We start from the raw sequence: 24,648 nt of genomic DNA, 5'->3' as shown, positions 1-24,648 counted from the left end.
ATTACTGGCCATAGCACTGACCCATCTCAGTCAGTGATTGGCTGTCACTCTTGTGAGAAGTCTGTATTAGAGGTAGAGATGGCAGTGTTCAGCAGGGGACCTGATGACACCTCAGAAGGACCCCAAGAGAGCGTGGTGAGTTAAGAATAAAATCTTTATTATTTCTGATAAAACTGAAACAATATATGAAAGTTTTCTCACACTTGAGTGCCCATTTAAAGGGAACCAACCAGCACAATGGTGCTAATATGGTTCCCTGCAGCAGTGTATAGTGCCTGTAAAGTAGTTGTCGCGGCTGAAGCAGTAGCTTTGCTGAGGAGAAAAATATGTTTTATTAGGCCGCTCGAGGGGTGGCAACTAGTCACCACTCTTTTCCTGTCAGCAAGTAGTGCGGGGATGATTGACAGGCAGAGAGCTGTGACTAGTCTCTGGCCACTGATTGGGCATGGAGCATTTTGCAGAGGTGCTGCATACCTTGGGAGAGCTTCCCTGAGCATGTGTCCAACCAAATGATAATAATTATTACAGACACTGAAAGTTGGTGCCCCGTCAATGTGGAGCCAATGTAATGTTATAGAGTACAGGACCTTCAGTTCATAGAACTAAGGGCGTCACACAATATACTAGGCTGTATTGGTCACATGAATAAATGAACATAGTCCTCACTGAGCTCGTAAAGAGACATTGTTAGAGAGCCAGCACGGGCGGGCGGTACCTCACGTAAAGTCTCTGAGAGGAAGTGTTTACGGGATAGAGAAGGCGGGAACAGCAGGATCCGCTCAGCAGTTGTGAGGAGGGGGAACACAGGTCAGTGGGAGGAGAGCGGCAACCTCGGGGTGGGGCATCGCTGTCTGTAGGACGGTTAGGAAACCAAGGAAACAGAATGCCATGGAGGAAGCGGGACCCGGTCATTGTCAGTGCTGAGCTGGGCGGTCGGTTGGTGCAGAGCTGATCCGTAGCGGCAGGTGAGTGTGTACGGGTGCTCAGTGCGCGCCCCGCTGTCATGCGGCTTTATGATCGCCCTTGCAGTTACAGCCGCGGTAACGTGTCAGAGTTGTGTTTTTCTATCTTCTGAGAACCATCCACGCAAGGGTCGCGTGTGTAGCATAGTGTGAGCCTGCTGCTCCTTTCCATGTGCGAGGTACGGGATCATGTGATTGCTGCCTTTTATTAGCTGCCCATCTGTATAGACGTGGCCCATAACATAAGGCACAGATCATTGTAGCGTTATTTCCATCAGTGCTCTCTAATTACACCACTTTGGGGTTCATATAATTTTACTGATTAAAGCTAGTTGTTTGTTTTTTTTTGACAGGTAATAAAAAATATTTATTTTTTAGTTTTCCTATTTTTTTTGGTGTTACCACTCCCAGTGTCCTCGCTGCGCCGCATCACCGAGCTCCCAGACCCCGCCGGCTGTCATCTTCTCCCAGGTAAGTCACGACCCAGGTTCAACGTCACAGATTGGTGGGATTTAGCCTGCTCAGCCAATCAGTGACTGCAGTGGTATCCCGCCCCAGTCACTGACTGGCTAAGCAGGGCATCCGTCAGCCGGGTCGTAACGAAGTCGGGGACCAGGAGCTGGATGCGGCACAACGTGGACACCGGGACAGGTGACTATAACCTCTTTTTTTATTTTCTCCCCCCCCTCTAACCGGACTCCTCCTTTAAAACCTGAAAACTTTATTTGAACATGTTAAAAGGAATTGGTACAAAATATGTACTGTATGTTAAAAATAATACAAAAACTCACTGACTATTTCAAATCCATCAGGATTTTTAGGATTCTCAGTCATCATTCTAGGACTAATGGTGCGTTACACAGAGAGATTTTTGAAGGCAAAGCCAGATACAGACTATAAACAGGGAACACGTCATAAAGGAAAGACTGAGATTTCTCCTCTTTTCAAATCCCTTTCTGGCTTTGGATTTTTGTAAATAAAGTTATCTATAAAACAGCATGTTCAAGTGCGGTACCTGCGACTTTATTAATAATACAGAAAACGGGGCCTGATACGGAAGTCAGAACCCCCTCCATCTCCTACTTTTTTCTCTTATCCTGTGGATAGGGGAAACATACATTTTTCCTGGAATACCTCTTTAAATGCATCTTACTGTCTGACAAATACAGTATATTGCTGGGAAAACTTTTTTTTTTATTAAGGTGCGTTTACATGTACAGGATCTGCAGCAGATTTGATGCTGTGTTCAGTTATTTAGTTACAATGATATCAAATCTTCTGCGGATCCTATACGTGTAAATGCACCCTTGAAGGGAACCTATAAACTGCAATTCAGTTTCCAAACTGCTGACACTGTAAAGGTACATACACACTACGGAATTGCGACGGAAAGGCAGTCGCGTACTCTGGCGGTCGCACGCGTCTCCACCCTGGCCATGAACTCCATTCTATGCACAGGTGGATTCTTCCATCCATCCAAAGACTGAACCTGATTCCGTAGTGAACGTACCATTAGAGAGAAGGGGAAGCATTAAAGGGACATCAGCAGATTCCTGCAGCCGTATACCTCATATTTACGCCGCCACTCTTCTTTTCTTTGGTGGTCCCACTACTTTTAATAACTTTATTAAAAAAGAAATAAGTTAAAAAAAGAATAATCTTGTTAGGAGAAATGGGGGGGGGGGGGTTAACCAAGAAATGTTCTTATCTTACATCTGACAGATTCCCTTTCACATTGTCATGCCAAAACTTCTAACTGAAGGATGCAGTTGAAATTAATTTATATTGTGTTTCTGTTTTCACAGAGCAAATTCTTTTTTGATTAAGATGATTGATTCAGTGAGAATACGCCATCAAGGGGCCATGGACTTCAGGTCCCATTATGACTACTTGTGCGTCTTACAAGACTCTGTTCCATTACAAGCTGTAAAAGCCGGTCTCAAACAAGGATCACTCAGCTTTAATGCAGATAGAGTAAAATTATCTGATTGGCCACCCATTCTTAATACTCTGAAAATCAACAAAAGTTTGACGCATGTAGCTATTAAAAGCTGTCATCAACCCGGACTTGGAGAGTCAGGTTGGTAAAATGTCTCATATAAATTATTAATGGTTGTACAAGAAAAGGGTTGTAGTTGTTGAAAATTTAAAGTGTATCTATCATAGCAACATGTCAGAAATGTGTATCGGTGGGGGTCCGGGTGCTGAGACCCCTGCTGTTCGCTAGATTGAAGGAGCAGATGGGCACTGCCCCTTCATATATGTTCTAAACTGCTATAGAAAGAAGTCTACTGCATTATAATGGAAGTCTATGGAACTTCTGGCAATTCCTTATACCGGAAGTCTCATAGGCTTCCATTATAACAGTAGACCGCTTGTATTAAACTGGTTATCCAGCACTACAAAAACATGGCCACTTTTTCCCCTCTCTTGTCTCCAGATTGGGTGGGGTTTGGAACTCCGTTCCATTGAAGTAAATGGAGCATAATTGCAAACCACACCTGAACTGGAGACGAGAGGGGGAAAAGTGGCCATGTTTTTGTAGCACTGGATAACCCCTTTAACTGTTAGGAACAAAAAAGAAGAGGGAGAGAACCTAGACCCCCACTGATACAAACTTTTGACTTGTAAATAAGGGTAATTAATAGAAATGAGTGCATCCCGAGCATGCTTGGGTCCATATGAACCCAAGTGTGCAGCATTACCAGTGGCTGCAGAGGTTGGATGCTGCACTTGGGAGTCCATAAAAACATAGATACAGCCTCTAGGCGGCCTTAGGGCTGCATCTATCTTTAGCCACAAGTAATCAAATGCAGAACGCTTGAAATTCACACATCTCTAGTAGTTACATTTTAATGCTAGTTACTTTATATTTACAAGAACCTTATTTCTCTTATTCCTTAAAGCAGTTAATTGGTAATGACAAGTACTTTTCATTTAGACTGATTAAGATTAGATGTCTAGGGAATATGTCAAAAGTTTTGATCGATCGAGGTATTCCCCCCCCCCCCCCCCCCCCCCCCCCCCCATCCCCCCACACCAGTCAGGAGAATGAGCGGGGAGAGCAGTCACCGCTGTCATTCATCACTGTCTAGTGGCCCCTTAGTCTTATAACAGAGCCACCTGGATAGAGATCAGTGGGGTTATTTTTTATTCACTGTGTTCATTTAGCCCTTTTTCCCTGCATGCATTCTGGGACCTAATGCTGAAGAAATGTTGACGATTCTTTAGGCTGATTGCTCTTGAGAAATGCCAAAGAATCAATGGGACAGGGGGAACTTCAAGATTGAAATTCCTCGCCTATTCCTATACTGTGCACAGTTACAGTACAGCTGCTGTATGTCCTGTGCTCTCTACTGCCCCCTTTGTTGATGACAGAAACTGTCTAAAGCAGGAGATTTGCTACAAATTTATATAATTTTATGACACCAGTAATTTGAAAGAAAAAATATTTCACTGGATTACCCCTTTAATGGCACTATTTTGGGGTTTACATAACTTACTAACTGATTAAAGGGAAACTAAGCTAAAGGGAAAATGTTTAGGAGAAGCTAACCTACAGTTATGTTTCCATAGCACACGGAACACTGAGAATGAAGGTAATTTTATTACCTTCGTTCTTAGCGCTGTTTTACCAAATCTTCACTTTAATCAATATGTAAATTAAACATTTTGGTTCCCCGGGGGTGGGAATACAGCTGCTAGTGCACCAATCCTCCCTCCCCCTCCTCTAGTGCTTTGCAGTGATGAGCAATGGAGGGCGTCCCACTTAATATTCATGAGGGGGGGGAGGATTGGTGCGATGGGGGCCAGAGTCTACTTTACATATTATTTAAAGTGAAGATTTTGTGAAAACAGCAGAAAAATGAAGGTAAGAAAATTACATTAATTCTCGGCATCCCAAGCACTATGTCATAGTTGACTGACAATTTCAGTTCCAGTCTCTAGACCTGTAGTCACACTGTATTGAGTTGTATCCAACTGACTTTAATTACTGCTGTTTTATTTTTAATAACGTGTATTTAATTTCATCTTTTCTGTTTAAAAAGATTACCCCCTAATTGAATAATGCTTGTTCAGCAGATTCTGATAAATATGGAGTCCACTTTAGAAGACGAATACCTTCTATTCGATCTAAAGACATGACCTTCCAACTATGTAGGACACTTGCAGCCTGTTTAACTGTGTCCAGTTCTTTAAAACAATTGGAGCTCCATGGACTTCCGTTAAGGGAAAGAGATTTAATAAGCTTAGCAAAGGCAAGTATTTACTAAACTAATGTTTTATAATGTGGATATCTCAAAGTTGGTAAGTGACTTACGGGAGATTATTAAAGATGAGCGAACCTCGAGCACGCTCTGGTTTTTCCAAACCCGAACTCTGGGCATTTGATTACAAGTGGCTGAAGAAGTTGAATGCAGCCCCAAGGCTGCCTGGAAAATGTGGATACAGCCACAGAGTGTGCTCAGGGTTCGCACATCTTTACAGGTTATAGATGTTGAAGGGGTTGTGACATCAGAGAGCTGATTTTGCATGGAGAAGCTATGGTCAGCCAGGCATTTGTGGCTGCTTCAGTACAAATGGTGTTTAATCAGCTTAAAGGTTACCTATCACACTAACATTGGGCATAAAGGTAAGGAAACGTGCTGATACATCAGCCAGCACGTGTCCTAACCATCCCCCTGTCCCCCCCCCCCCCCGTCCCATGAACATTCAGCCCGCAAAGTTAGTTTAATCGTGTCCCGCGCTCTATGCAAATTACCATACAAGTAGTCACGGTGGGCGGGGTCTTCGTCAAGTAGTCACTGGGTCCTGGGTCGGCTCCTGTGCTATAACCCCTCCGGGCGTGTTGCAAAGCGGCGCCTGGTGACGTCACTCGGGGGGGCGGCATTGCACGTCGGCCACGCTGACGTCTTTACTAAGCTGCGCATGCCTGAGAAGACGCTGCTGTACTGCGCTTGCGCGGCGTAGTACAGCAGCGGCCTCACCCACTGTACTGCGCATGCGCAGCTTAGTAAAGACGTCGGCGTGGCCGACGTGCAATGCCGCCCCCCCGAGTGACGTCACCAGGCTCCGCTTTACAACACGCCCGGAGGGGTTACAGCACAGGAGCCGGCCCAGGACCCAGTGACTACTTGACGAAGACCCCGCCCACCGTGACTACTCGAACAGCCGCCCCGCCCACCGTGACTACTTGTATGGTAATTTGCATAGAGCGCGGGACACGATTAAACTAACTTTGCGGGCTGAATGTTCATGGGACGGGGGGGACAAGGGGATGGTTAGGAAGCGTGCTGGCTGATGTACCAGCACGTTTCCTTACCTTTATGCCCAATTTTAGTGTGATTGGTTCCCTTTAATCATTAAACTTCTGACATGTCATATCGGTCGAGGTCCCGGTGCTGAGACCCCCACCAATCAGAATGAAGGGGCAGCAGCCCGCAGCAGCGCATGCTCTGCCTCTTTGACTCTTTCTCACTGCTAAAGTAGCGGTGGACGGAGTTATAGTGGAGCCCTATGGAACTTCTGGTACAGCGATTACCAGAAGTTCCATAGGGCTCCATTATAATTCTGGTGACTGCAACTTTAGCAGTGAGACGGAAATGAAGTCGTAGAGCGCACACTGCTGCATTATAACAATCGTCGGGGATCTCGGCACCCGGACCTCAACAGTACAATCCTCTGACATGTCAGAAGTTTGTTTAAATAATGGGTACTAGGGATGGTCCGAACCTGCCGAGGTTCGGGTTCGTATGAGCCCGAACGCTCGGCAGCAGACTCCCGCTGTCTGCCCGCTCCGTGGAGCGGGCGGATACAGCGGGAGGAACGCCTGGAAAACTGGGATACCGCCTATGGCTATAGCTGTATCCCAGTTTTCCAGGCGGTCCTCCCGCTGGATCCAGATAGCGGGAGTCATTACCAAGGGTTCAGGTTCGTACGAACCCGAACCGAACTCTGTTCGGACCATCCCTAATGGGTACCCTTTAATAGCCAACTGTAGGTTATACTTGTGGGCTTGAAGCCACCAGAAATGAAGCTACTGTTGCAAGAGCGATTCTCTATTCTGGGCCATGGAGCAAAGTCCTAAACATCCCCTTGTTAATGCACATAGGCCCTCAGGACAGGTCAGTAATGAGAGACTTACCACAAAGCGGAGGAGTATAGCTACTTGTCATCTTGTTCCATTTCTTAATCCTTAAACTAAAGTCTAATGAGATTAAAAACTGTTTGTTAGGTCATTGAATGTTTTATACAGAATTTGGCTAGTTGTTCTTATGCCTGTATAAAACAATATTAGGAGTTTGTTTCTCAAGTAGCCTGTTTTTCTGTTGCCTAAGGGATTAGCTGCCTCGTCATCCTTGGAGAGCTTAGCTTTACCATATTGTTCATGTGGAGATGAAGGCCTGAAAAGTAAGTACATGAAGTTGATATTTAAATATATGCATAGTAGATTGTATAATTGGATTATCATTTTTTTTTATTTTTATTTTGGCCTTGTCTTCTGTTAAATTGCTTATCCGGATCTATGGTCTGCTAATAATCTGCCTTTTAGCACAGTCAGACCCTCTTAGCACAGTGGGCTACTGGGAGCATAGTATCCATGTATACTTACCCGTCCCACTCTGCCACAGTTGCTGGTTCCAGGCCGCCCAGTGTCTGCAGCTGTCCCTTCCTTTTTTTTCTTTTTTTTTTTTTTTAGAACTTCTGCTGATATGCCATGTGGACTACACAGTATTTTGTCTATATGGAATGGTGTAAATGGCCAATTAGGCACGGCTCGCAGATAGAGTTTTGGTCAATATTTTTAGCCTAATCCAGAATTAAAAATAAAACACACAATTTTTTTTAATTTTTATTAGATTGATTTTCAACATACATTGAATGCAGAGTGGCAACGTGGTCTTAGCACGGCAACAAGGTCACCAGTTGACATGAATGTATGTTGGAAATAGACAAAAAGCTGTTATTAGGCCACTGTTACACACTGCAGTTTTGCTATGCAGCTTTAAAGCCAAAACCAGGTGAGGATCATAATGAATGAGATAATATAAGGCCCCGTTCACACAGAGCAAAAGCGGCGGACAATTCTGCTGCGGAATGCCGCTAGCCTCCATGTTATAATGACACTGTGGGAGGCTCTCGCGCTGAAGAATGAACTTCAGCGCGGAGAGACGCTGAGCAATGGTGCACGCGAGCCTCCTATAGAGTGTCATTATGACACGGAGGCTGGCGGAATTCCGCCGCTCTTGCACTGTGTGACCGGGGCCTAAAGAACTAATGATACTTCTAGTGAAGTCTGACTCTTGCTCGAGAAGTTAACTTTTCAATCCTGTAAAGTCTAAATACATTCCATACTCTTCAACAAGAAGAGAGTTACACATTTATTTATTTATTTATTTTTTTTTGGTGAAGCAGAATTTCTTACCTCCCCTACCTGACCTCATTTTTAATAAGTTACAACATTGTTTACATGGTACTTAGAGTGCATAGTATGGGGGCAAAGAACCTTGGCATTCTTGGCACTAAGCTTCACTGAAAAGGAACTTATTGAAACCCTAAAATAGTTAGTGTGTTCAGATTTCCTTCCTTCCTTTCAAACACCCCCCCCCCCTTCATTCACTTCTCCCTTCCTCCTGATCAGATCATAAGGTTTTGAAATGTATGGTTAGATCTGGGGCTGAGCAATATTGGCCTAAATCAATATCGCAGTTAATAGCACATTTAGCTGCAGTAACGAGAATTGACTGATAATTCTGACACGCCCCTTTTGTAAGCCATACACACTTGCCATACCAGACTGGCGATATTTTGATTTAAAAAAGGTGTAGGGAAAAAAAACCACTGAGCAGCAACACAAGTATGTGCCATTGAGTCTATTCTCATTTTTATTATTATTTGTCATGATTAGGGGGTCTCTGCAGAGACCTGGACGTGTATACACAGGTATACAGAATATGCAAAGAAGGGGTCCGTGGAGCCTAAGTTACGAGTCTCAAAACACATCCATCCACAGACTGCAGTTTTGGGGTATTTGCCCCTCGTTAGTGTGGAGTAGGATTCTGGCTACCGGGGGCAATGAAAAATAGACCAACAAAACACAACAATCACTGAACTCAGGGAAAACAGCGAAAAAAATCCAATGGAGTACTCATTTAGGAGTCTCCACTGATTGTCCCCTACAAAATTTGAATATGCAAAGAAGGGGTCCGTGGAGCCTCAATTACGAGTCTCAAAACACTGGAATAGCCAGATATCCCTCTCTCCAGAGAAGGAAGACCATTGCCAAGGAGCGCCAAACCACTCTAATACGTAGTCCCCCAGGTCCTCACTTTGTTGCGAGTTTTGGGACCTAAATAGGGAAACACCAGGGTGGTCCCTGTAAGTCAAAGTCTAACTCTGTGGCGAGTTTAACAACATAAGACAAGGGTTACCGAGACTAGGTATCCATCCACAGACTGCAGTTTCGGGGGAATTTGCCCCTCGTCAGTGTGGAGTAGAATTCTGGCTACCAGGGGCAATGAAAAATAGACCAACAAAACATAACAATTACTGAACTCAGGGAGAACAGCGAAAAAAATCCAATGGAGTACTCATTTACGGGTCTCCACTGATTGTCCCCTACATACAGCCACTACAGGACGTGTACAGCCACTACAGGACGTGTACAGCCACTACAGGACGTGTATACACAGGTATACAGCCACTACAGGATGTGTATATACAGGTTTACAGCCACTACATGACGTGTAAACACAGGGGGTCACATAGGGATAGGTGTGTATGACTATACAGTGTGTGTGTGTGTGGGGGGATATGTATTATTATACAGAGGGGAGGGGGGGTTGAGGGTGTATTACTATACAGGGGGCACATAGGAATGGGGGGGGGCTGATAGGGGTTTATGACTATAAGGGGCACACATAGGGATAATGGTATGGGACTATACAGAGGGCACATAGGGATAGGGGTATATTACTATACAGGGGCCACATGGGGATAGGGATGTATTACTATATGGCCCTGCTGCACAGTATATGGGCATGGTGCACATTATATGGGCACTAACAGCTCCGGAAGACACCACAGGCAGACTAAGGGCACACAGCTGCTCCAGCACCTAGGCACAGAGAAGAAGAGGATCTGCAGGGGCTTGCAGCTGCTTCCCTCCTCCATGCTTCGGAGCAGGTGCAGCAGCTCCTTCCTGCAGAGTAGTGACAGCTCCAGGTCACAGAACTGCTCGGATGGCCAGGGGCAGGGGGGGGGGGGGCGCTCTGGCTGGACGGGACACCAGGTGCAGGGGGGCGCTCTGGCTAGACGGGACACCAGGGGGTGCTCTGGCTGGGCGGGACAGATGGGGGGGCGCACTCTAATGGACGAGCCAGGTCGTGTGTGTGTGTAGGGGGGCCACTTTTACAGGACAGGTCCGGTGGGGTGGTGGTGGTTGGGTCTTTGGGCACAGAGAAAGAGAAGGGGATCTGCAGGGGCTGGCAGCTGCTTCCCCTCCTCTAGGCTTCGAAACAGGTGCAGCAGCTGCTTCCTGTGGGGTAATGACAGCTCTGGGTCACAGAACCCCTCTGAGGGGCCAGGTACGGGGGGCTCTCTCATGTGACAGGCTGGGCAGCAGAGACAAGGAGTACTGCAAATACCTTTCTGGTATTGAGGTCGGTTAACTGACGCCAGAGATGGTATCGGTATTTTTGCAGTTTATTGCCCATCCCTAGTTAGATCCTTTCTGGCATACATAGCACTGAACTCCCAGATGTCACCACCGGCCTAGTTATCTAGTACGATTGAGAGAGAGTGCTGCTTTTATGTGCCCACATCTGTCCTGATCATTCCTTTGTGCTTCCTGCAGTCTCTGTCAGTCCTGATTGCTCCATGCTGAACACACACCCCTTCCCATTGCTGTCATGTGACCACACAGACCTCTGACAGCAGCCCTGCTTCTCTATTCTAGCCTGTTGTACTACACTACTGCATTATGGGGATCTGCGGCTCCAGGGCCGGCGTCAGCACCTGGCTAACTAGGGCAAATGCCGGGGCCCACAGCTCCTCTAGGGGCCCACTCCCGTTTGTTACTACATTTTTTTGTTAGTAAAAAAGAAAAAAAAGTGTAGTAACAAAGGGGGCTGGGCCCCTAGTGGCCGCATGTGACAGTTAGGGGCCACGCCGATACATACTGGGGCCCCCGGCACCTGTCTTCCTTCACAATTCTTCCCTACAGCCGAGTAGGAAAGGACCTTTGAGTGTGTAGGACCTTTGATGATGTCACGGGTCATGTGATCGGACACCTGACCTGATAGAGGGCAGCACGGTAGGCTCTGCAAACTAAGTGTTCTGTATGTGCTGGTTTCTAGTTGTTTTGTGTATAGAGGTCCTGCTGTAATATATATATATCTATTACAGCAGGATATATATATGTTACAGCAGGACCTCTATACACAAAACAACTAGATATCTGTATCTATCTATCTATCTATCTATCTATCTATCTATCTATCTATCTATCTATCTATCTATCTTCTATCTATCTCTGTCTCTCTGTCTCTATCATATAAACATGGTGAGACCCCTAGTTCTCCTATATACAGGTCCTGCAGTGATGTTCAGTGTGTATGTGTATATATATATATATATATATATATATATATATATATATATATATATATATACACTGTATATCACTGCAGGATCTGTATATAGGAGAACTAGGGGTCTCACCATGTGTTTATATATATATATATATATATATATATATATATATATATATATATATATATATATATATATATAATCATGCTGGTGCTGCTAGTTCTCCTGTATACAGCTCCTGCTCTGTGTGTGTGCGCTTGTATATATACACATACACACACATTCACACACACACACACACAGCAGGAGCTGCATGCAGGAGAGATCAGGAGATACAGGAGGAGAAAGATATGCAGCAGCCGCATGTTTCTTTTGCTGCAAATCTTTCCTCACCTGTCTCTCCATGATTTGCTCCTCAAAGGGGCCCGCCGAGGCTCTGTCGCCCGAGGGCCCACTAAAAACTGGAGCCGGCCCTGTGCGGCTCCATCCTGTATCTACAAACTGCTGCTGTGTTATCAGGTTTATGCACTTACTGTACATTATACTCCACATGCTGATTGTTATACTGTACAGTAACTTATATCACATATTCTGCTGTTTCTGAATGTTTGTTTCATTAGTTTTACCTGTTATTCATAATAAAAAAATATTTTTGGGATGTGGAACCAATTGTCTGCATATCAATGATTTCTTATGGGAAAATTTGCTTTGGTTTAAGAGTGGATTTGGATTACAAGCACAGTCCCGGAACGAATTATGCTCGTAATCCAAGGCACCACTGTATATATGTGTGTGTGTGTGTGTGTGTGTGTGTGTATGTATGTATATGCATATATATATAATATTGCAATTTAAACGGCATCAGCATAATGTGGAAAGTGTGTTCATGTGACATTTTGTTTTGGATATAGTTATATAGACTATAGAGAGGCAGAGGCTGTACGCTGTTGTTTCAATTAGTATGTACACGTTGTTAACAGCTGTCAGGCTCTTATTGACACTTGATGTCACACCTATCTGGGAAAAATGTAACCATACAGATTGCTAAAGCAATGGACACAGTGAGTCATTCATTCCCCGGCAGAATTTCCTTCTGTGACATGCTGCTTTTATTTTGAGGGTCTTATTCCTACAGTACCCTTGGTTGCCATGGAGATTTGAAGAGTATAATTTTAAAACTGTATTTTCGAAGCTGTAACGCCTTCTACAATCAGCTGTTTTGATGTGCTCCAATATGTGAATTAATGAACTTTCAATGAAGCAATCACTCTTTAAATAGCTTAGCCGTCTCCAATTTGTGTACTTCTAATCCAATGACTTAATGATTTCTCATCTGTTCATCTGTGGGAGTAATAGTTGCATATGGTAAAAAAAGGAGATTAAAGCCCAGTTCCACTTGCAAAACCAGTTTTGAGTCACCTAATAACAAGGGGGTTGTTCTACATTTACATCTCTTCTTCCCTCAAATCGGGCCATTTACTTTTAGGGTATGTTCACACTGAGGAATCTGGGTGGATCGCCCGCCTAGGATTCTGCAGCTCGCTCACGGTTGCGCGCATGTCTGCCCGTGCCATAGACTCCATTGTATAGTTGAGTGGATTGCTGTCCGTCCAAAGAACGAACATATTAATTCTTTGGAAAGATGGCAGAATCCGCCCAACCATAGAATTAAGTCTATGGCACAGGCGGAAATGTGCATGGGGTGAGCAACAGAATCCGTGGGAACTTCTTGGGCAGATATCTCAGTGTGAACATACACTTAGGGCCAGTTCACACTGAGGAAACGCGGCATAATTCTGCGTCGCGGAATCCCGCTGCGCTCAGTGTCCTGCTTTGAGCGAATGGGAGAGTCCCCGCTTGTCAGCTCCCTCTCCTCTCTGCTCAAAAAATTAACATGTTAGTTCTATGAGCAGAGAGCGGCGGCAGTGGACGAGCGTGCACTCTCCATTCACTTACAGCAGCACACTGAGCACGGCGGGATTCTGCGTCGGAAATCACCTCAGTGTGAACTGGCCCTTCGGGTAGAAACACACACCAGATCCACAGTGGATTTCACACTGCGAAATGCGCTGCAGATCCCTTGCCTGTCATTTTCAATGAGAATACATACTGACATTGACATCCTGCTGCGAATATGCAAGTTACAACCCCCTTAACCCCCCGCTGGCCGTAGCATACATTACCGGGTCTGCGCTCTGGCTTGCTGATTGGCTGAGCGGTACATCCAGACACAGGGATCCCCCTGAAGCAAGCTGGAGCGTGAAGCAGGTAATATATGCTCCGGCTGGTGGGGGGTGTTCTCTTCTCTTGTGATCCTCTGCCACTGCTATTTTAACAGTGCCCAGTTCTACTGCTGCTCAGCACTTTGTTGTTCCTGTCTCAACACAAGGAAGTGCCCACTTAACTGGCTGAGGTGGGTCAGTTCTGTGGCCACTGATCAGCTTAGCCGACGCTTCCTTGTGTCATCACGGAGATCAGGAAGTGCCAAGCATTGAGACTAGACACCATTGAAATTGGCAGCAGCAGGACATTGATGCAGGTGAGTATACTTTTTTTTTTTTTTTATTTTAATTTAATAAAAAAAAAATTATTTTTAAAAGGAAATCACTGTACAGGTGATGAACAGAAAACCTTTGGTCTCTAGTAGTTTTTCTATGTGGTACAGATGACCTGTTTATGATACAGAAGAAAAGAAGTGATCGCACCTGTTTAATGAATTACCTTGGAGGACAGGCTGCAGAGACCTAGTTTAAAAATGATGCAAAGTATTAAGGATTTTGTAGTATTGCAAACACTCTGGAATGGCTAACATGTTTTTGTCCATGTAGTAATTTGCAAAAGCGTGAAGAATTCACCGACTATCAAAGAAATAGATTTTACTGGGTGTAATCTGACCTGGCATGGAGCTGAATGGATAGCAAGTATTGTAAAGGTAACAAACTTTATGCAACCTGCTTTGATCATTGCTGTTTATTAGTAAATGTGTGACTGGTGTACTATGAATGTCTGTGTTAGTTAGAACTTTAAGAGCAGTACCTATCAGCTTTGGTCTCTGCTTTGTCTAAATGAGGCTTCTTATAATAAAAGTGGTGCATACCAACAAGTTAGAAAAAAACACACAGCTCAAAAATCAACCTGCAACAGGTAGAAATGATAGGTATTAAGCAACCCCTATGAAGGAGCGGTTCTGCAGGTGGTGACCACAGACCATTTCTCTGCTCTCATCTTTTTTGGCTTTTGTTTTGGTCACTTTTGCATTTTGTCGTTGCTGTCACCCCTAGAGGTAGCATGGGACAGTGTCTACAACCCACAGAGGTAAGGCAGCTCATCCAGGATGGCACATCGATGCGAGCTGTGGCAAGAAGGTTAGCTGTGTCTCTCAGCACAGTGTCCAGAGCTTGAGCAGATAACCGGAGACAGACCCGTACACCATGAGATGTGCAGGGGGCTGCAGCAGGACTGCTACCTCCTCCTTTGTGCAAGGAACAGGAGAAGCAGTGCCAGAAAATGACCTCCAGCAGGACTCTCCATGTGTTTGCTCAGACTGTCAGTCACAGACACCATGAGGGGGGTATGAGGACCCATAATTGTGACATGCAACAGATATCGGCAAATATGGGACTGCATTTTGTTACATTAACTCTCTGCAACCTACCAATGTACAGCTTCCTGGCTTTTACTACCACTGTCAGAAAAGTTAGCAGATGAGTGCATTTACTTGGCCATTTATGAAGAATTGAGGCTAGGCTTTCCTTCATAAAGCTAAGGTTCAGTTTTTTCTCCTAGTCTGTATCTAAATACTCTGGCCAGGGCAGGGTAACTTGTCCACTACCTCCTGTAGCTGTGTCCGTGGTTTTTGTATCTCTCATTGAATGCTGCACTTCTGGCCATCTATCCACCAGGGATTGGGCAGCTTCTGTTCTTGGGAATTGTTTGGGTCCTAGCTGTTATTAGACATAAGTTTGTGGTGGTAAGAGGGCATTTTGATTATGACATGCTAAAAGATTCAATCTGGGGATTACATTTCCAGATCATCACCAGTAGCAACTAGAAATCTATAAAAGATGTCTGTCTCCCGCCTTTATAAATCGTATATAAACGCCCCGCAGTATGTTGTAGTTGTTGGCCACTATGTTGGACGATGTGTCCATAAGACTCCTGCACATTTTTAAAGTAGACAACTTTAATCGCCACTCCCTGTGCTGGCTATGTACTCGCGCTGCCTCTGGCAACTGGGAGCATTTATTAAAGTTGCTTATTTTAAAAATGGAGACATATGGGCACAGCACCTGAACACCGTGCCCAACAGCTACACTGTGGTACTGGGGCGCATTTATATCACAAGGGAGCTGGCTGGTTCCCTTTAAAGATATGTTTGCATTCGTCTTTTTTTTCCTTACAGCATCAAGCAACAAGAAGGCACAGTGAAGCTTGGGCAGAAAGCTTAAGATATAGACGACCTGACCTTGACTGCATGACTGGGTTGAGACGGATCTCCTTGAATTGCAATACACTTATTGGAGATAAAGGCGCAAAGGCAATAGCAGATGTACTTGGAGAGGACCTGTGGTTGAAAGGTATGAGAACATTTACACCACCATATTACAAATCCTAAATGCTGAACCATGACCAAACTGCGAATTACATTTAATAGCCTTTGGTGAGCAAACCATGAAATGTGGGATTTCAATAGGACATAAGTAGCAATTTAATCTTTTTTTTTTTTTTTTTTTTTTGGAACAGCTCCATTTACAAAGTAAATTCTGACAACAGAGCAGTGTTCAAGGGGTTTTTCAGTCTAATGTAAATCAGTCATTGGTTAGGGGCCCTATTGCGAAAAATCATTATATCATTTAAATTTAAACGATAATCGTTTTGTGTGAATGCAGGCAATGATTATTATTATTCGCTTATTTGCTGCAAATAAGTAATATGAGTAATTATAGTAATGGTCTAACTTATGACTATCGTTCTGTGCAATATGGACAATGATTTCAGGTAGCTCTCGCTTGTGGTCATTTTTCGTTAAAAATTGCTTAGTGTAATGGGCCCTAACCTCTTCCCGAGCTCTGTCATACATGGGACTGTACATGTATGGCACAGCTCGGGAACAGGTTAACCAATGACTGCTTTGGATGTATCAGGAAACAGACCAGTGTTTCCTGATACATCCAAGCCCAGCTGCTGTCAGTCGGTTCTGTCTAGCATCCCCATAGACTTATAATGAAACCACTTTGGCATAGATCACTGAGAGTGAAATATACTACCATGAGCTTCTTCTGAATGTTGGGGGTCTCAGCAATGACATGTCAAAAGTATTTGTGTCTGGGTCTGTAATGATTGGAGAGGGTCTTGTGAAAAAGCCAAAGATTAGGCAATAATGGAGCATGGGTATTTTGTTCAACACCCATATTTCCTGAATAGCCGACTGTCATTTTTAAATCCTTCCAGTCTTCATTTCAGAGCCATTTGTCCAAGCATACACAAAGGAGAGGTGCATTTCTGTGGACGGGTTCCCTGTATTTTATAGTGGCTGCAGAAAGGGACACAAGAAAAATCACCTGAAAGCACTAGTAACTCTTCTGTCTCAATTTAGTGCTGAATTCACAGCTTACACTGCTCTATAATGTCTATAATATAGTGGAGCAGGTCTGTGTGTGTGGAGTGTATAGGAGCCAACATAGCAACTTGTTTCCAACTATTAGCTCAGGGACGACTGAAAATTAGAAATGGTACCTGCACATGTTAAAACTGGTGACTAATGCAATATACAAGTTGTATTATTATTTTTTCTACCAATAATCTCGTAAAGTTTGCACTAGTTTTCCTTGTTTTACTGTTTTTATTGGAAAAAAAAAGAAATAAAAAATGAGTGTGTGTGTATATGTATGTATGTGTGTGTATGTATATATATATATATATATATATATATATATATATATATATATATATATATATATATTATGCGGCACTTCTTCCTTTCAATCATTTTTCTTATCAAATTTTTGCACGTACATCCATAAGCAATTCAATATATTTGGAGTTATTTAATGTACATATTTGGACTTGCGGGTCCAGTTTAAATAATTTATTCCTCTAATCCAGTTTGCTTTAATACTTTATATTTATCAGTTAATTACTTATGGTAACAAACAATACAATAAATCACAAAACTAGCCCTCATCCAGGGCTACAGTATATGGGCAAATTGGTTTACTCTCAGGTCATGTTTTTACTTGCAGAGTGGTCTTAATGCTATATTTCTCCTTTATACTTCCAATTTTTTATCCTTCCCATTGCTTCTTCTACTCAGAAAGGCACTGTTTACTCAGTTTCCTAGTTTTGCCATCTATAATTTTTTCACACCTATACACATGTTGTATCGCAGCTATTACTTCTTTCACCCCCAGAATATAGCACCTTTCCAATACTTAGCTTACACATTTTTCGCAATGGTCAGAATTATACATATTAACCCTCAATATTTCAGCGGAACATTATTAATTTCTATAAACAATATTGCTATTTGGGGGTTCTTAGGTATATTCAACTCTGGCGATATTCGACGGTAACTCAGAAAAGTGGCTAAGTTTATTATCTGTATAGAACTGCTTAATTAGGCCAATAAGTGTGTCTTCCATTCTCTGATATCCAGATCTATCATGCCCTAAGTGAGGCTGTTCTTTATCCTGTGTAGTTCTATTAGACTAATTCATTGTTGCACATTAAAATATGCACACAACGCATTCATTGTCTCCAATTACACCCCCCCCCTATGTAATATTATTATGACTGTAATTGTTAAAATTTTATAAAAAGAAGTTAAAAAAAAGTGTTTTTTTTCTGCACAGCTGTGTTCTGACTAAGTGTAAAATTTACTAAAAAACTCTTTGAGTGGAGGCACACAAGCACTTCCATAGAGATGTGGTCTGACACTGAAGCAGGCAGAATTCCGGCCCATTTACTCAGTGTGAACATACCCTTAGTCTGTTTTTTAAATAATCTTGTGTGCCAATGTTTACACAATATTTATTAAAATACAGATATGAGTATTCATGTCATTTTTCTTCACTTTTTATTTTTCCCTAGCTTTAGATATGAGGCAGTGTGGAATATCCAATGAGGGTGCAACAGCATTTCTTCATGCACTGCAAACTAATACCACTCTGATGGTCTTGGATATAAGAAAAAACCCACTTATCGGTATGGAGTAGTTTCTTTATACTTTATTCTTAAAGTGACACTGTCACCCCCTTAGTGCATTCTGACATCTCTACACAGGTGTAAAGGGTAAATTTAGTGTTTTTCATATCTTATTTCATATCATACGTCATGGTGCTTGTTCAAGTAAAAAGTGTCCTTTTATCATCTGCAGATTGTATTAAGTGGGCGTGGCCTCGCGGTACTAGCGCCACATAACCCCGCCCACAACGGTTGGCCCCGCCCCCTTGACGCCCATTGGTTGTCCAACGTAAAGGGGGTGGAGTCTAGACCTTTCGGCCAGCCTGTTCCAATGGCCGGCGAGGGGGCGGAGCCAATTGTGCCGTTGTGGGCGGAGTTATGTGGCGCTAGTGCCGCGAGGCCACGCCCACTTAATACAATCTGCAGATGATAAAAGGACACTTTTTACTTGAACAAGCACCATGACATATGATATGAAATAAGGTATGAAAAACACTAAATTTACCCTTTACACCTGTGTAGAGATGTCAAAATGAACAAAGGGGGTGACAGTGTCACTTTAAAGGTGTTTTTGTAAGATTATCTAAAGGAGTTGTGTCATGAAGAAAACTAGGTTTTTACTGATGCATTATGTTAAGTTAAATATTTTTGAAATGTGCAAGCATTTCAGAACACGTATTATTAAAAGCTATAGACTAACCCCCCATGTGCCTGCTTTTTGATAACCTGTTGACCTTGGTTACAGCCCTCAGTTGCAGTCTCCTGATCTGTCCCATTAGTACTGGCAGTTGGTTTTCACTTCACATGCAAGCAAGGGGGGGTTATGGGAAAGTGTCTGCACTGTTGCACAGCGACAGCAGAGTCACAGTTTAGAGTATGTTCACACAGAGTAAAATCTGCGGAATTCTGCAACTGAGCTATCCGCCACCGAATCCCACCTGCCTCAGTGTCCCACAGTATCTCCATGGGAGGGCTCGCGCGCCTCTCCTGCACAGAGAGTTGCAGGAGCGGTGGTGCGCAAGCCCTCCCTTAGAGATACTGCTGTGAAACACTGGGGCAGGCGGGATTCCGTGGCCTGGCGATTTTTACTCAGTGTGAAAATATCCTTAGAGAGGAAACCAAAAAGTGAATAGATCCATGGGAGAGGAATGTAGTACAGTGATGTGATGTAAGTTACTTTACTAAAAAACAGAACATTTGTTCTCTGTTACTTATGTATGTGGTACACATCTGATTTTACCTTCTTTGCTTCATGTCACAACCCCTTTAAAGTGACACTCCTTTTTGCATTATGACTTCCCTACACTGGTGTAAAGGGTAAATTTTGCCATTTTCATACCCTATTTTATATCATACGTCATGGTGCTAGTAAAAAGTGATCTTTTATAATCTGAGAATTTTGCTGCCTGGGCGGGGCTTCGTGGGCACCACTTAGCCCTGCCCACATAGTCCCTGAAGACCCGCCCCTCTGTGGCATCATCGGCGCACAGGCCCTGCCCCCTCAGTGGCCATTGGTGTGGGACGACCTGGAAAGGGTGGGACCTAGACCTTAAGGCCCCCCAAGCTTTAATGGCCGTTGAGGGTGTGGGGCTATGTGCCATGACGCCATGGAGGGTTGGGGCAAACTGTGGCCATGTGGGCGGGACTATGTGGCACTGCAGCCGTGAAGGCCCGCCCAGGCAACACAATTCTCAGATGATAAAAGATCACTTTTTACTGGAACAAGCACCATAACGTACGATATAAAATAAGGTATGAAAACTGCTAAATTTACCCTTTTACACCTATGTAGAGAAGTCATAATGCAAAAAGGGGGTGACAGTGTCACTTTAAGTATGTTAATCCACATACCTTACTTCTAAAGAGAACCAGTCACTACTTGAATAGCTGGAAGGGAGGTTCACCTAACGACTGCCTTCTGGATTCCAGTGATGCTTGTCACACTGCTGTAGCCCCCCCACTGCCGAGATCAGGCCCCTGCATCTGATATGCAAATTAATAGCTAGTTAGCTATTAGGGAATGACAGTCATTGATTTACCGCAGTTTGTTATTTTGACCAATTAAAGGGGTATCCCGGGAAAAATTTACTTTTCCCCCATCCACAGAATAGGAAAAAGTAGGAGATTGCGGGGGGTCCGACCCCTGAACCCCCGGCTATCTTTGTACCTGACCCTGCCGGCTCTGTTATAAATAGAGCCCCTAGTTGGCACGTAACCCGTGGCTCTATTCAGTGGATAGGGGAAAAGTTGATTTTTCCTGGAATACTTTAACTTCACTGACTGCACAGCTCTGCATTTTCTGTGAGCTGTGCTGACAGGAAGGCAGCCTACAGTGCTTATTGGTCAGTATCACAGGCTATAAGTTAACCCTGCGTGCAGTGAATTGCTGGCTGTCCGGCCCTGATGGCTAGCCAGTGTGTCAGCTAAATCTCAGGAATGGACGGAGGGGCTCAATAACCATGGGACAAGCATTGCTAGAAACCAGGAGGCAGCGGCAGTTAGGTGAGCCTCCTGGTTTCCAGCAATTCATGTAGTGACAGGTCCTCTTTATCTCAACGGATGCTGTCTGAAATCTGCAGAAGATTTACTACTAATTTATTTGAATGGGTAGCAAAACCAGAGTGCCCTTTACTCATGGTTTCTGTCTCTTCTTTTTGTTTTTTCCTGATATCGGTATCCTGAGGACTATGCAACTACATTTATTGCCGTATACTAAATAGTTTTTTTCTTCTGTACTTCCACTACAGAATTAGTAGTGAAAGGCATCTGATAGACAGCGTCCGTTTCTAAGTTGGCCGGGGCTTATTGTTTGCCCATAATATGGCTAATGCGGCATAACCCCCTGCAGTGGGTACCCCAGTACCCACAGCCAAAAGGATAGTGCTACAGGTCTGGGGAGGTAGCAAGCTAGTAGACTTCTGAGGGGCAGAACATTGTTCTGCTCCTGTACTGTAAGCTGTGACCTGTATAGATTGCTTCTTACTGTTTGCCCCTCAGGGGGTTAAGTGGCGATGCTGTGCATTCCCACTTAACCCTGTCAGCCAAGGGAATGGGGACAGTAAGCCACGATCTATAGAGATCACGTTTAGCATCTCCCATCAAAAGAGTTTAGTGGTGGATGACTTCCTAGCAGACTGGGCAGAATACAATGTCTGCCTCTTGCTTAGCCTAAGCTGGTCTGCAGCTGTATAGCCACAATCCCGATTAGGATCCGATCAGATACTGTTCTTGAGTGGGAAACCCCCATTCAGAGCAGGAACTCTTGTCAGGAGTCAGGAGCTCTCGTACAGTAAGCAGCAGTAAGCTATGCACCCCTGCATACTGCATGACCTGACTGGATACACAGATTTCAGGCAGCATCCTAAAACTATGTTAAAAGGGGTTATCCAGCTCTACAAAAACATGGCCACTTTCTTCCAGAGACAGCCCCACTCTTGTCTCAAGCTTGGGTGGGGTTTTGCTTCTCAGTTTCATTGAAGTGAATGGAGCTTAATTGCAAACAGCACCTGAACTGGAGACAAGAGTCGTGCTGTCTCTGAAAGAAAGTGGCCATGTTTTTGTAGCACTGGATAACCCCTTTAATAATTTGATTTGTTCACGGATCACACATCCTGAGGTTTTTTTCTCAATAATTCAGGGCTAGTGTACCGTCAGTTTTTATAATATGGAATTATGTAGAACAAGAGATTAATATAGAAGCACCTTTCCATTTTTCTTGTAGACAATTCCTTGCTCAAGACTGTTATTGAAAGAGTACTTTTGAATGCCCATGACACAAATTCTGAGGTATTGTTTCATGCCTGTACTGTACACGTCAATGAGTAGAATTTGATTATATATATATATTTTCATCTTAAAGTACATTTAAGTGTAATTTTGAAGCTCTGTTCTTCTGCTGTGACCTGCCTAGTCCTAGTCTATATGTTCTCTTTGTGCATTTGGATATAATAGAGCAGGGCTCTGATGGAGAACCATTTGAAGCCCCCAGAGCACTGATCCAGCCGGCCTGCTCCACTGATAATCATTAGAAGGGGCAGGGGGAGTGCTCCATACAGCCTTACCGGCAGGGCTGTGGAGTCGGTAAGCCGCAGCTCCGACTCCAACTCCGACTCCTGAATTTTATCAGGACCGACTCCGACTCCCGACTCCTGCTCCTTCATAAATGGCCGGTCATATACCAGGTGAGTTAAATATCACACAGCTTCTCCCTAATGTCCTACATGATCCTGGGGCAATTTCTGAGGGAATAAGGAAACATATAAAGCACCTTCTCCTGTGCGTGCAGTGGATGCAGCCAGTCTCCAGCCTCCATGTCCTGAACAACTCAGAACTAGACTAGATGGAGCAGGTGGTCTTTTCCTGCTGACAATCTTCTGTTTCTGACTAATTATTCACCATACACAAAGAAACACTGCTAACAATGCCAGATCCCTGTAATATAGAGGTCAGCCATAGTGATATATAGGGGGTAACACATAGTGATATATAGGGGGTCACATATAGTGATATACAGGGGGTCACACATAGTGATATAGAGAGGGGTCACACATAGTGATCTAGAGGTCCCACAGTGATATAGAAGGTCACTGTGGGGGCACGCAATAGCACGCACACACACACAGCCTGCTGCAGCCATAGCATACACACACAGCCTGCTGCAGCCATAGCACACACACACACACAGCTTGCTGCAGCCATAGCGGACACCACACACAGCCAGCTGCAGCCATAGCACACACACAGCTTTCTGCAGCCATAGTGCACACCACACACAGCCTGCTGCAGCCATAGCACACACACACAGCTTGCTGCAGCCATAGCGCACACCACACACACCCACACACACACAGCCTGCTGCGGCCATAGCACACATACACACAGCCTGCTGCAGCCATAGTGTGCACACACACACACACAGCCTGCTGCTGCCATAGCACACATACACACAGCCTGCTGCAGCCATAGTGTGCACACACACACAGCTTGCTGCAGCCATAGCACACATACACACAGCCTGCTGCCGCCATAGCGCACACACAGCCTGCTGCAGTCATAGCACACACAGCCTACTGCAGCCATAGCACGCACAAACACACACACAGCTGCAGCCATTGAACACTGAAGAAAAACACACAATCTTCTCCCAGAGAGAAAACACCACACCGAGAACAGAGGTTACTGCTACACAACTTATGTCTTCTCCTCCTCCTCTATATTACACAGGATATCTTCATATTACACTGCTGCTCATATACAGTCATCCAGCATCCAGGAAGAGAACAGCACAGATCTCCCCCACACAATGGACTCTTCCAGCTCAAAAACAAACTGCCAAATGGTGACCAACAACTTTTCCATGACCCCCCATTATGTAATAGGGCCAGTGTCCTATTAGAATGTTGCTCATAATATATATTCATGAGCAAAACTTGTAAAATTCATATCAAAATTCAATTCTACATTTTTTTAAAGATTTTTTTTTTTTTTTTTTTTTTTTAAAGTCTGAGTCGGTACATTTTTTTTTCCGACTCCGACTCCAGCCAAAACTAGCTCCGACTCCACGACTCCGACTCCACAGCCCTGCTATCAGTAGGTTAGATTTGTCTAACTTGCTGATAGTTACCATTTAAAAGACGCCCATATTTGCGATCAGAATGTGGCCAAAACTACACCACCTTTTCACCAATTGCTGGCAGCTAATGGTTATGTCTTTGGCAAGCTTTAACCATGCTCTTCCCCTTACAGGATGAAAGTAATGGAAATTGAATTTTTAAATCGACTGCTCTTGGATTAACAATGTGTACTTTTGTAAAGTTTACCAAACATATAACCACCTTCACATCTACTTCATAGTATTCTTGTAAATAGAAAGATGTGCATTTTTAATAATTTTTTATCTTGACAGCAGGGC

At 44.0% G+C, this 24,648-nt stretch overlaps 2 protein-coding genes across 4 annotated transcripts in view; one reads left to right on the top strand and one right to left on the bottom strand.

Moving 5' to 3' along the window:
* LOC138785647 (guanine nucleotide-binding protein G(q) subunit alpha) overlaps positions 1-1,010 on the bottom strand; it is a 122,213-nt gene extending 121,203 nt beyond the window's left edge. The window contains exon 1 of the mRNA XM_069961810.1: positions 716-1,010. The gene's annotated coding sequence lies outside the window, so the exon portion shown is untranslated. The remainder of the gene's footprint in view (positions 1-715) is intronic.
* CEP78 (centrosomal protein 78) overlaps positions 671-24,648 on the top strand; it is a 55,501-nt gene continuing 31,523 nt past the window's right edge. Inside the window, exons 1-8 of one of the 3 annotated variants that reach the window (XM_069961808.1) lie at positions 671-965; positions 2,768-3,042; positions 5,046-5,221; positions 7,301-7,373; positions 14,384-14,487; positions 15,958-16,132; positions 18,645-18,758; positions 22,459-22,523. In XM_069961808.1, coding sequence (XP_069817909.1) covers positions 2,790-3,042; positions 5,046-5,221; positions 7,301-7,373; positions 14,384-14,487; positions 15,958-16,132; positions 18,645-18,758; positions 22,459-22,523 — 960 coding nt within the window. In that variant the 5' untranslated portion in view covers positions 671-965; positions 2,768-2,789. Of the gene's footprint in view, positions 966-1,020; positions 1,142-2,767; positions 3,043-5,042; positions 5,222-7,300; positions 7,374-14,383; positions 14,488-15,957; positions 16,133-18,644; positions 18,759-22,458; positions 22,524-24,648 lie in introns of those variants that run through there. The other 2 variants (XM_069961806.1, XM_069961807.1) reach the window with 2 other exon arrangements.

This window comes from Dendropsophus ebraccatus, chromosome 3, assembly GCF_027789765.1.
Source record: "Dendropsophus ebraccatus isolate aDenEbr1 chromosome 3, aDenEbr1.pat, whole genome shotgun sequence".
Taxonomy (NCBI): Eukaryota; Metazoa; Chordata; class Amphibia; order Anura; family Hylidae; genus Dendropsophus; species Dendropsophus ebraccatus.
This window is presented reverse-complemented; position numbering and strand designations above follow the sequence as displayed.